This window comes from Belonocnema kinseyi, chromosome 3, assembly GCF_010883055.1.
Source record: "Belonocnema kinseyi isolate 2016_QV_RU_SX_M_011 chromosome 3, B_treatae_v1, whole genome shotgun sequence".
NCBI lineage: Eukaryota > Metazoa > Arthropoda > Insecta > Hymenoptera > Cynipidae > Belonocnema > Belonocnema kinseyi.
The window spans coordinates 97,832,542-97,846,066 of record NC_046659.1 but is presented as its reverse complement, the minus strand read 5'-3'; the positions used below and the strand labels follow the sequence as shown (position 1 = coordinate 97,846,066).

The following is a 13,525-nucleotide window of genomic DNA, read 5'->3' as shown; positions in this document are numbered from 1 at the left end:
ACACCCTTCCACACACTTCCACAATCCACTCACCTCAAATTTCACCACAATATCAGAAAAACTCAGCATCCACAATTCCCACTACTTTACGCTTTCATACCGTTGAAAATTAATTTATTTTGTTGTAAGTTCAACTATTTAGTTGAAAATTTATGTGCTTTATTGCAAAATCTCTTCTTGGTTAAAATTTAATTATTTTGTTGAAAATTTAACAATTTTCTTTAAAAAATTATCCTTTTTGGTTGAAAATTCAACTACTTCGTTGAAAATGAACTGTTTGATCAAGAATCCATATTTTAGAGCATAAAAGACCATTTTTTTGTAGAGAATCAACCTTTTTTTATTTTTTGAATGAAAAATATTTCTTGTTCGAAAATTCAACAATTTTGTTGTAGAAATTAAATTTTTATTGAAAATGCAACTGTTTGGTTTGAAAATTAATTTCTTTTTGTTGAAAATTCAACTATTTTGTTGAAAGTTTAACTATTTTGTTGAAAATGTATATGTTTTGTTGCAAATATGTCTTTTTGGTTAATTTTTGGTTAAAAACATGCGAATGTTAACAAAATAAAACTAAACCTTCTCGTTAAAAATTCTTTTAAAAAACTAAAAATGAACAAAATTGAGTGATTCTAATTTAAAATAACGATAATTTCCTGAATTTTAAACCCTGTTGTAATTTGAAATTCTCTCATTTATGAAGTGTTATTGAAATTATTGTTTAAATCTTTTCGATTTAACATTACTTTAATTATTGAGGCTTTAAATGTGGATGTTAAATGCAATAACGTATTCTGAAAATTGATGTAAATTGTGAGAAAGAGAGAATCTTAACTGCAAATTTAGGTTTTCGGAATTTATAATTGGTCAGGAATTAAAATGCTTTCTTTTTAAAATTATACAATTTTGAATTATTGAAGTAAAAATCAAGTAATTTTACATTTAGCTTTAAATTATATCAATTGTAACCTTTTCTATTTTACAATTATTTAGGTATAAAGGATTTGAATTGAAAAATGTCTAATTTGAAAATTTTAGATTTGAAAAGACAATATTTTGAACGTTTAAATTTTAAATGCAAATTTATATTTTTAAATTATTTGAACTGAAATCAAATAGTTTTAAATTCTATAATCATGATATTCAAATTTTGATATTTTTATTTTATAATTATCTACATATGAAGGATTTTAACTAAAAACTATATAATTTTGAACAGTTTTAGATTTGAAAATAACCAAATTTAGACGCTTTTGAATTATTTAAATTAAAACCAAATAGTTTGAAATTTGATATAACATTTCAATTTTATCCTTTTTATTTTACAATTATTTAGGAAGACAAGATTTTAATTGAAAATTGTATAATTTTTAAAAATTAAGATAACTGAATTTATTTATACGATAAATAAGTGGCGTAAGTTTAGTTTTGGGAAATCAATTCACGTTAGCGTAGGTGTAGCACCTGCCAAAAAAAATATCTAGCATATCTCTGATCAAAAAATTAAATACTTACTTCGGAACTATTGCCAAATTTATCAGGATGCAGTCTATTTTGCATTTGTCTGTATTTCCTCTGAAGGTCATCCTTATCAATATCAAAATCCTTTTTTACTCCAATAATATCGAAATACGTCAATTCCTCAGGCATTTCCTGCAAGGATTTGCATTTCGAACAAAACAACTCCGATTTGTACGGAAATTTGCAATTCCAACACTTGGGTAAACTATCACTACAATATCGCAATTGCTTTGGTTTAATTGACGAAGAAGCTGCTGTCTTTGTCGCGTGACAAGAATGATAAAATTTGCAACAATCCTGTGTTCTCGAAATCTGTTTTCGACATTTAATCAAATTTAAAGTAGCACTAACTATTTTCGAGTTCATTTTTCTTTACGTTGAAAAACGTAAAAAACATTGAGCAACATAACCCCACAATGGGAATTTTTTTCCGGTTTGTTCAAAAGATTTTATTCTGATTTTTTAATCTCTAATATATTTTTAATAAATACAAGGGTTTCATTTGTGTTAATTTTTGCTTAGATGTATTTGGATCTAGCGAAAAAAGGAAAGATTTATTTGATTTATTTATTGATAATTATTATAGGTTAACTCCAGATCAGCTGACGTCTGTCACTGACATGCGCATGTCATTTAAAGTCCAGATGGGGCTGCAATCGCAAGTCTTGTTCTGCATGTCTGACATTCTGACACCTTGTCACTTTGCTTTGGAGAATTTCCGAATTTATGTATTGCTTATGGTTTTAAAGATTTGCTGAATTTTATTAAATTTAGATAAGATATTAGGATGTGCTATAGTGTTAGGATTTTCTAAGTCCCAGTTGTCCTTGATAGTGGACAACAGTGGTGGAAACAAGAGCGTGCAGGTGTGAAGTCAGTTTGATTTGAAACGCTAGGGTTATGAGGCTTATGTGTCTAGCCTTCAAAGAAATAGCATATTTTTTCAATGTTTGTGAATTAATTACCAAAATTCAGTATGGCTAGTAAATGCAAGGTACGTAGAAGTTACTGCATGTCTTTCTAACCTCAAAGCGATTCGACTTTCTAATTTAGACCTGACTCCAAGAATTCCATAAAGCTTTCCATTCACACATTTCTATAGTGCTTAAAAAAAAGCAATTTTAAAAGTTTTATTCTTTTTTCAAGGACCACTTTGTATTTCAAACAATTAAATGCTCGTGTCTCATTTTTGAAATGTGGTTTGGCTTTAGAGACAAAAATAAGTGCTGCTTCGATATTGCAATATGTTAGAGATTCTGTAGCTGAAACAGTAGTGATTGACGAGATGAATTTATTGCATACTTTACATAACAAAGGGAAGATTATCGTTAGTGACGCACACCTTTTAGAAGTAGAAATACTCCCAGGAGTTATGAAAAATCTTATGAGACACAAACATGAAAGCAATAAAGATTAGATTTTATCAATGCCTACACTTTATTAGATTCTTTTAGCCGGTTATCTTCCTTTTTTGTTTCTGGGCTTTTATATTGAGTTCTTTTCAGATAAAAATAGATTTCTTGCTTGAATTAATTGATCATTATTCATTCATTTAGTTTATAGAGATTTACTAATTAAGTTTAGAATGAGACAAAGTCTTGAAAAAGAATGACGTAAAAACATGTTCTTAAAATATATTTCCCTTATTGGAATTCAGCATATGTTTTAAGTATAGATTTCAAGCCATATTTTGATAATAATGATATTAATTTATAATAATATTAGAAACTCAAGAAACAACAACAATTAATTGAGTTATAAGTCACATGTTTATCTAAAATTGATGGAACGAAAAACTCGCACTCATTGTTTTTGAGTTTTGAAGGTTTCAAAATGATACTTGGAAGCTTTTTATGGAACATTGAAATATTTTAAGATAATAAAATTTCTTTGTCACGATTCCATCGAAAATTCAAAATGATTCTTTGTTTTGAAAAAAAAATAATGTTAAGAAAATCTTTTAAAACTTTTCAAAAGATTTCCTGAAACTTCGGAAAATAATGTGAATAAATTCGGAACAGAATCTAGAATATTGAAGGTTTAAAATAAAAAATTAAAAAGCTTTTAAAGAATTTTGAAGGCTATAAAGAGAGTAAAACAAATGTCTTAAATTTCTGGAAAAACTTTTAATGATTTTTTCTTTTTCCAAATTTATTTTAAGATAATATTTAAAAAGATTTCCGAAACATTGTAAATATTTTCAAAATTGTCAAAAAAAGAACCTGGAAGATTTAAAGGCAATTTTTTAATTTTGCAGAACTTTTTCATACATTTAGGAAAAATTCTAAGCATCTTATAAAATATTTAGAAGTTTAAACAAATGTTTAAAATATTAAAATTTTTAAAAGATTTCATGAAACTCTAAACAAATAATCACTTTTTGAAGATTTTGAAATAAAGTTTTGAAGCTCTTTAAAGATTTTCAAAGGTTTCAAAATTAAAAAATTAATTTTAATAGAATATTTTTTTCTGAAATTTTGCGGGTAAGCAAATAAAAAATTGGTCTTTTTATTTATCTCTTTTTGTAGAAATTCAATATATATATTTTTAAATTTCAACTGTTTGGTTTAAAGTTAATTTTTTTGTTGGTTGATGATTCAACTATTTTGTTAAAAATTCCATGCTGGATGAATTAAATTATTTTTTCTTGGTTGAAAATTCATGTTTTGGTTAAGAATTCAACTATTTTGTTGAAAATTCCTTTTTCCGTTTGTTTTGTTTCTGATGAATTAAACTGTGTTTGATTTCAAATTGAAATCTTTGAGGATTGAAATATCAACTATCACATTTTTTGTTTAAAATTCATCTCTTTTGATTGGAAATTCAACTAATTGATTAAAAGTTGAAGTAATTTGATTAAAAGTTATTTTTTTGTTGACGATTCATCATTTTAGTTAAAAATTAACTTTTTTGTTGAAATTTTTTTTCTAAATTCAATTACTTTATTAACGATATACTTTTTTTAATTGAAATTTTGATTTGTCATCTGAAATTTTCAAAAATACTTTTTGTTTTTAAGCTTCTTGAGAAAATTTTATTTATGTAACCAATTGTTGTTCATATCTGTTTATTGTTTTTCTATTAATAAAGATTACTAATTGTCTGCACCATCCATTATGTAAATAAAATTATTCAAGCAAATAATTTTTTTCATGGTAAAATTTATTTCTAAGTTTCTCTAAATATTATGGATAAATGAAAAATTTTTAATTGTAAATGATTTTTTAATAATGGTAAATAATTTTATTCTTAAAATATTGCTAATTTTCTCTAATTTGCAACCTTTTTACACTTTTAAAGAGATGAGAACAATGAAATTATGGTATCTGTAAAATAACTGTCGGTACCGGTAAAAAAAAATTACAGGTACCGACAATAAGATTTCTGGATTTTTTTTAATGATTTAGGTTTTTATAAAGGTTAATCTAAAGTTTCTAATGTTTCAAAATATATAGATGCATCTAGAATATTTGAGAATGTAAAAAATTTTGCAGAACAAAAATTTTGTTTAGCAAAACTGAATTATTTCAAATGTTATTTAGAAATTTTAAAAAGATTCGTAAATAATTTAACTCTTTAAAATATTTTAAAACTATTTAACTAATTTTCTAAAATTTCCAAAAAGAATGTAGAAGATTTTAAAAAACAGAATTATCATTTTATGTTTCATTTCACATTTTATGGTCTTTTTTGTTTGAAAATTCATCTCTTTTGTTAGAAATCGCATATTTTTTTGATATATAATTAAAATCTTCTGTAGTTAAAATATCAATTTATACAGTTTTCGTTGAGAATTCACCTTTTTTGTAAAAAATTTCAAAACTAATGTATTTTGTTGAAAATTTGTGTTTTTTTGGTAGAAAAATCACCTTGGTAAAAAATTCATGTATTTGGTTAAAAATTGAAATTTTTTATTGAGAATTGGTATTATCGGGTAAAAAAATTTAACTGATTTGTAGAAAATTCGTCTCTTTTGGTAAACATTTACCTTTTTTTGTTTGTTAAAAATTCGTCTTTTTTTATGAGTTCAAATGTTTCTGGTTTAAAATTAAAATCGATTTTGTTTGAAATATCAGTAATTTATTATCACATTATTCTTTGAAAATTCATCTGCTTGATTGAAAATTTATCTATTTTCTTAAAAATTCACTTTTTGTTGAAATTTTGATTAGACATATCTGTGGAATCATCAGAAATCTGTTTAAATTTTCTCAAGAATCTTAGGAAAATTATAATTGTATAATCTTAATAAATAAATACTTATTCGAAATTTATTGGTTGTTTAAAAATTATGCTAGATGATGCTAGCATAATTTAAAAAATGTAAATTTCGGGCATTTATCATATAATTTCACTGGTAAAAATTCGAAATTTGTCGATTTTGGGAAAAACTGAACTTTTAACGATAAAAGTAGGTAATCTTCCCTTTTCATTTCTTAGGAGTGTGGGTGTATATGCACTCGATGTATTCAGAACGACAGGAGGCATAGTGACATGCATCTGCATGCGGAGATTGAAAATTTACGACAGCGTCTCATGGAACAAGATAATCACATTGTAACAATGGAAACTCAGTTTCTGAACGAGGCCGATAAATTTCCAAATGGGGAATTGGCTTCTTTGAAGGACGAGATGCTAATTTGGCAAGATAAATATACCAGGCTCTATGAGGCTCACAAAAGAGTGCAAAAAGTGAATCAGAATCTAGAGGATAAGCTTTTGAGAATCGTTGACAAATGTGAGACTGAGAAAGGTGCCTTTACAAAGGACATAGCAACTCTATCACATAGATTAGCAGATGCCAATTACACTATTCATCGTTTAACCCAAGATAATGTAAGCGGACTACTTTTTTCCAGCAAAATCCATTATTATTTTATCAATATTTAAAATAATCGAACTTTTTCTGCAGGAAAAATATAGAAACGATGTAAACTTAGCAATTCAACTGCTGCAGTGCAAACCATCAAACTTTATAGGACAGAAATATGAGTCGGTGAGTGATTTTTAAATCGTTAAATATTAATCTAATTAAATTGTACCGGACGTATCTACTTGAATTTTTAAACATTTAAATGGACGAAATATTATTTCTCAATTCCTAAAAAGCTAACAATTTGAAAGAAGGGGTTGATCACTCGACTTTTTTGAGTGTATAAGAGATTTACAGATTTTAAAAGATTAAAAATTTTCAGAGAGATTTCAAAGATTTCAGAAAAGTTGAAAGGTTTAAAAAGATTAAAACAAAATTCAAGAGAGTTCAACAATTTTTTTTTAAGATTTCAGAAATAATTCAAAGATTTTACAAAGATTTGGATGGCTTCACAAAGGTTTTAGAGATTTCACAGAGATTTATAATATGTTTAAAGATTTAAAAGCTTTTAAAAGAATTCACAAGATTCTAAAAGATTTTACAAAAATTTCAAAGATTAAAAAAATTGCAGAAATATTCGAAACATTTCAAAAGATTTTACAAATATTTCAAACATCTCAAATGCTTTCAAAAAATTTTACAAGAATTTGCAATGTTTCAGAATATTTTACAAAGGTTTTAAATATTGCCAACATTTTAAAAGATTCAAAAAGCTTTAAAAAGAGTTAACAAAGATTCCAGAGATTTACAGTTTTTTAAAAACGTTTCGATAATTTCACAAACGTTTCAAATATTTCAAAAGATTTTTCAAAATTTAAAAGACTCAACAAGCTTTCAAAAAAGTTCATAAAGAATTCAAAGATTTACAAATTTTTAGAAACGTTCCGATGATTTCACAAAGCTTTCCAAAACTTGAAATATTTCGAAAGATTTTACGTAGATTCAGAAGATGTCACGTAGATTTGAAAGATTTAAAAGATTTTGAAGATTTCAAAAACTTAAGGAGATTTCTAAAGATTTCAAAAAATTTAAAAGAGGTACAACATTTCAGATTTCGAAAGATTTTACAAATATTTGAAAGATTTAGAAAATTTTACGAAACGTTTAAGGATTTCACCAAGATTTCAAGGTTTTTAAACGATTCGAAAGCTTTCAAAATATCTGAAAAGAGACCACAGAGAGTTTGAATGATTTCAAAATATCTTACAACTATTTCAAACATTTTAAATGCTTTCAAAAGTTTTTGCAAGATTTTCGAAAGTTTCAGAATATTTTACAAAGGTTTAAAATATTTCACAAAGATTTCAAAGCCTTCATAAATATTTAAAAAGGCTTAAAAACATTTCAGATTTTTTTAAAGATTCTATAAAAATGTCAAAGATTTAAATAATTTGAGAAACTTTTTAAAGATTTAAAAATATTTTACAAAGATTTCTAATGTTTCAAAAGATTTCAAAAGAGTTCTCAAAGATATTAAATATTTCACAATGATTTCATAGCTCTTAAATAAGTTACAAAATTTCAAAATATTTTACAAATATTTTCAAAGATTTGAAAAGATTCTACAAAAATTGCAATGGTTTAAAATAATTAAGAAATTTCAGAAACGTTTCAAAGATTCCAAAGACTAATCCACCAACAATTTCTTGTGCAGTTATTAATCAATGCAAATGTAAAGAACTTTTAAATAATTATTAAGACTTTGAAATAGGGGAGCGAAACAGTTGTACCCAATAATTTCGTTTTTTAATTCCATAACTCTTCCATGTTTTCTAGAACTTCTTGAAAATTTCATGATTTTTCCAGGTCTTTCTGGTTTTGTAGCAATACTAGGTTTCACAAAAATTTCTAAGAATTCAAAGATTTCTCGAAGGCTTGCACAACAAATTTAAAGAGTGATCAGTCCATCGATTTCAGATTAAACATTAAAGTTAATATTTAAAAGTCATATTCGATTCGTTTTCAGTTACCTCCTGAAGTGCAAGCAAAGGTGAGAACTTACATTGCCCAAAAGGGTCCCTCTTCCGAATCCAAATCAAGCGACGTAAGAAGCATAACCGTGCCCATATCGACATTTCCACCAACCGCGATGGTGTACAACGTCACTCGAACCAGCGTCGCAAAATATGAAGATTCCACCTCTGATGATCCAAAGCCTCCAGTGGATGTAGTTTCCGCCGCGATCATGGCGAAGGTTCTCGAGGATCGAGAAAAGGAAAGAATTTTCGCCAGACATTGTGAGACCTGCTCTTGCCACAGAAGCGTCTTAAAAGTCGATTCCGAGGTACAAACAGTGAACACATTCGAAGGCTCGACTTGCGAGTGTCAAGGCAGACAGGACACGTCAAGAGGCGACGATTTCGTAGAAGACGGGGACAGAGTCAGCGATAGAAAAGATCGATTCAAGTACGACCGGGCTACAAGGCAGTTTAAACAAAGTAGAGATTCTTACTCTAATTCTATTTTTTCCGAGGCAAACGAATATTCGAAAACTATTAATAAGGTAAGGAAACAAAACAGTGATAGTAGCGTTAGACATACAATTTATCAGTGTGTCAACGAGGTAGCGGAGGTGAAAAATAATCAAAAGATAGAAAGTTTTAAGACGTCAAGTCGCTCGATTGGATCGAGAAGTTACTCGAGTTTGAGAAACTCGACCAAGCACCAAAATTCTCTCAACTTGCAAAACATAACTGCCGAGACGAAGCTCTTGGCTCCGGAGAATTTCGAAGGCAAAGAGGAAAAGGCTGACTCTGTGAAGGGATCGAAGAAATTTAATTATTGGTGCGATGCGGAAAAAGTTTCAATGAAAGGACGCGCCGCTCAGGTTGACATTATTAACGACAGGCTCTGGAAAAGCAGCTGGACTTCCGAGACTCAGGATTTTCAGGAACATGGAGTGGATCATAGGATTCGATCGGGCAAAGACACCCAAATCGACGTGATCAACGAGAGAGTGTGGAAGAATAGTAATAAATCGAAAACTAAGGAGGCTAAACCAACTCAACTGACTCTTATAGAAGTTGCAAGTGCTGATGAATCGGTGAACAACAGTGAAATGAGGCCAGCCGACAGCACAGTTAGTCCCAGTTTCAGCAGCGATAGTGTCATTTTTTCGACCTCGGATCCCTCGAGTATTTCGAGCGATGTGGTGCAGAGCAAGGGTCTTTCCAAACAGGACAAGAAAAATTGCAATGCTGATTTAAAGGCAGGCAAACAAGAGAGAACGCCTGGACCTAGAAACTGTCTGATGAGAGTTTCAGGCAAATCGAACAATATTCTTTTGGACAATGTTGGAAATTACCAACCGCTTCTTTACGCAAACACGATTGGAATTCCAAACACTGCCATGGTGCATGCGACAAGTTCTTGCAGATCTGGACGAACTGTGTCGACGAGCAGCGAAGAAAATTCCTCCGTCTTGTCTTCCGATAATGTCCAACTACAGAGAGTCGCCGAATGGGTGAAATCGTCCGTCCAACCTGACAAATCTTCGGTTCCATTCAGCAAACCCTCTCTGCGTTTTGATCAATCTTCCGTTTCGGAAATTAAGATCGATGCTAAACACTTTGATAAAGTCTCGCGGGACGAGGTGCCGGAAATTGAGTCGAAGAATCTCACTGATGAGTGCAAGTCTTCCGAAAGTTTGCAGAAAGACGGGCAGAAGAAAGAAAAGGATCTCATAACATTCGACCCGAGTAGTGATGAGGAGAAAGATCCGAATATTGTTAATTTGGATTTGTCGAAGGCCGATTCTAGTCCTGAGGTTGATTATGAGGTCAAGATCACGAAAGAGATGGAAGAAACTTATTTAAAATTAACTGCGAGCTTGGACCCGGTTGCTTTAAGATTGTCGAGTCTGACTGGAGCGGATTTGACGATCGAAAAATACAGAAAAGATCACAAGCGTCTTCAAACTCAAAAAGTTCCGGCCAAGTCAGGTTCGACGACGTAATATTACATCATGATTGTAGATGGTGTTTTATTAGTTCCTTAGAAACTGAAGCCTTATTTCGTTGTAACGAGATGACTGTGAAACTTTATTTTCTGCTAGGGTGAGTTGAAGAGAACTTGTTTAATTTTTTTGCTTCGTTTCATTCAGTGTAATTTTGTTTCTGATAATTTAGCCAGATGAAAAACTTAAGCAGGGTGTTCACTGAATCGGGGGAAAAAAACCAAGAAATTAAATTACAATTGTGGAAAATAATTTGTGGGTCGACATAAAAAAAAATAATTTTCATATCGGTGAATATCTTGCGTTCTTTTCTTTTATTTGGAAACATAAAAAATGTTCTATTGGTTCAAACATTATGCCCATTTGTTGATATGTACAGTTTTGCTAGTGAACAAACAATAATGCAAAATTACAAATTAAGAAAGTGGACTTTTTTGGAATAAGTTGAATATGCCGAACCTGAAATTGTTACAGTTTGAGCCAAAACAAAACGTGTTATTAGTTTACTTTCATGGAAAGAAAAATTTGTCCTAGTTTTTAAAACTTTCCAATATTGCAAAAAATCCAAAATTCTACCATTTTTGTTCCAGAATTAAGAAAATTTAAAGAAAAATGTAATGGTTCATTATTCTTCGGTAGTACATACTATGCATATCATAAATGCACCATAATTTTGTGAGTAATATGAATTTTTTATTGGATTTTCAAATAAAAAAGAGAACAAATATATTAACCAATTTCCCCTATTTAATTTGCCCTAATACACAATCTAATTTTAAAAATTTCGTGATTTCCCTTGTGTAAAATCACTACAATTTCCTTGAATTTACTAATTTGGAGATGTAAAAATGTTTCTTTAATTCAGAGTTTAACTCAGAATTCATTGACAATTAATTAAATTTACAGAATTTATATTCACTTCAATTCAGAGATTTTAAGTTTAATTTTTTAATTCACTTGAATGTGTGTTGAATGAACAAATATAAATTAGAATACAGACTAAAAATGTGGGTTATTTGTTTGAAATGATTCGAAAACTGTTATTTCTTAAGTCATTTTTATAAACAAATGGCTATATTAATTTTTCAACAACTTATATTATACAGAAGGATTGTTATGCAATTTTCGGTTCGTTTTTTGTTTCAGATTAAAACTAAAACAAATATTTTTAATTGGATAACATGAAGTCTTCCAATGTAAATTGTAATTGATCCCAGATTCAAACTGTAAATCTTAATATTTTGGTGTCCTCAAAATTTAAATGATTGATGAACAATAATAATTTATAAAGTCATTTCTGAGTCCTAATTTTCTATTTATCCTGTTTTGAGTCAATTAAAACCGAGTTAATTGAAAAATTAAGACTCAGAAATGATTTTATAAATTATTATATTTTTCAAAATTTCAGTAGACACCCTGATTTAGGGAAAATACATTTAAAAACTTTTTAATTATTTATAATTTTTTCGAGATTTTGTTTTTTATTCACCCTAGTTTGCATTTACCGTAGTTTGCGGAATTAAGTTAGCAAAGCCTAGCTTAACTCAAACTTGTTTGTGATTGTTCGTGTTACTCTACCAGTTCGCATTTGTTATTAAATTTGAAGATGGTCTTGTTTGAAATAAAGCATTGCGAGATTAAATTAAATCTCTGCTATGCTCCTGACAATATTAGAGGCAAGCCATATCTTATGAAATAAAAAGTAGGATTTATTAAGTTATTGGAGAACTCTTTATTTTATTCAACATATTCTTATACCGTTAATCGCTATTTATATTTACCTCTTTCAGTTTCAAAAGGAAGTCTTGTGCACACTAAAAAATCAGTATTAAAGGAATGTGCTCACAAAACACGTGACAATATTGTACTCCATTATTTAAATTCTTGAAATAATTTCTCTTTGTTTTAAACATTTTATAGACTTAGGGAATCTTTTTAAATTGAAATTTATAGAAGTCTTTTGTGTAAAGATAATCTTTTTTATCAATGAGATTTTGATTTCGGATAAGTGACTTATTTTATTGAGTATTTATTCAATCAAGCGAATCCATTTTCTACGAACGCACCTTTTACATAATTTGCAATTTTGATCGGATTAGAAATGTAAGCTACGTGTTGAGAATCATTATAGAGGCCTATTGTAGTATTGGATAAAGAAAAGCACTTGGAAATAAGGAAGGAAACGATTGGAAATTATGCTTTCAATTAAAATAATAGAAATGTAGTGTGCCAAATAATTTGTGTTGATATTTAAGTTATTTTTATGTTTTACAAAAACATTAATTATATGAAGAAATCGGTGAAGTAAAGTATTTGAAATTGTGAAATGGTGATTAGAAGATAAACAAAAATGAAGCCAAAGCTTGACCAAAGGCAATTTTGTAGTAGTAAAAACGATTTTTTTACCAGTCTTAAATACTAGATTTATTATCTGACAACTATTTACTTTTTCAAAGACTTTATTTGAAAATGTCACTGTTTTTTAATTACTTCTAATTTTTTCCGTCTAACGGTCCTAAATGCGGTGCCATAAAATATTATATTTAATTCGAGTAGAAATAATTCAATTTTTTTGAATACGATTCAAAAAAACTTTCATGAACTGAATGTTCCTCCGAATGCCGCTCCACTTATTTAATTAGAATATACAAATATATGATACTTCTTTAATTGCCTAAAAAAAGGATGATTAAAATAATAATACAAAACAACCATAGGTGATTTCTTGCTAAAAAAAAAAGTAAATTGTCTAATTTTCCAGCGTGAACATACAAAACATTTTTTGCAATATGTAATTCTTTTTTTGATTTGGAATGAATGAAAATTAGGACTATTGATGGGAAGTTAACTTCTTCTCTACAAAGAATGATAAAACTGAATAATGTAAATACAAACAAGTAGAAGTAGGTATGCCATTACTAAGATATATTTCTTGCCTTTCTATTTATTACTGTTTCTAATTTTAATATTTTGAAACAGTTGGACAAACAATGTAGAGTTTGATTTGAAAAATATTTTTTCTTCACAGTTGAAATGATTGTTAACTATAATAAATAATTTTATTCTACTACCCATCTCTAGTTTCTGGTAAATAAACTCAGACGACTAATAACTTTGCCACGATCAAACTGTAACTTACTATCTTCGCCGTTGTAATATATACATATGCACATATA

At 28.6% G+C, this 13,525-nt stretch overlaps 2 protein-coding genes across 2 annotated transcripts in view; one reads left to right on the top strand and one right to left on the bottom strand.

Moving 5' to 3' along the window:
• The window catches only part of LOC117168824 (iron-sulfur cluster co-chaperone protein HscB), a 13,838-nt gene extending 11,680 nt beyond the window's left edge, over positions 1-2,158 (bottom strand). The window contains exon 1 of the mRNA XM_033354671.1: positions 1,516-2,158. Coding sequence (XP_033210562.1) covers positions 1,516-1,887 — 372 coding nt within the window. The 5' untranslated portion in view covers positions 1,888-2,158. The remainder of the gene's footprint in view (positions 1-1,515) is intronic.
• Positions 2,159-2,204: 46 nt separating this feature from the next.
• Positions 2,205-13,001, top strand: LOC117168823. Its single transcript, XM_033354670.1, has 4 exons — positions 2,205-2,515; positions 5,962-6,357; positions 6,434-6,517; positions 8,361-13,001. Exons 1-4 carry the CDS (start codon positions 2,498-2,500, stop codon positions 10,347-10,349), a joined length of 2,487 nt encoding a protein of 828 aa, XP_033210561.1. The 5' UTR covers positions 2,205-2,497; the 3' UTR covers positions 10,350-13,001.
• The last annotated feature ends 524 nt before the right edge of the window (positions 13,002-13,525 follow it).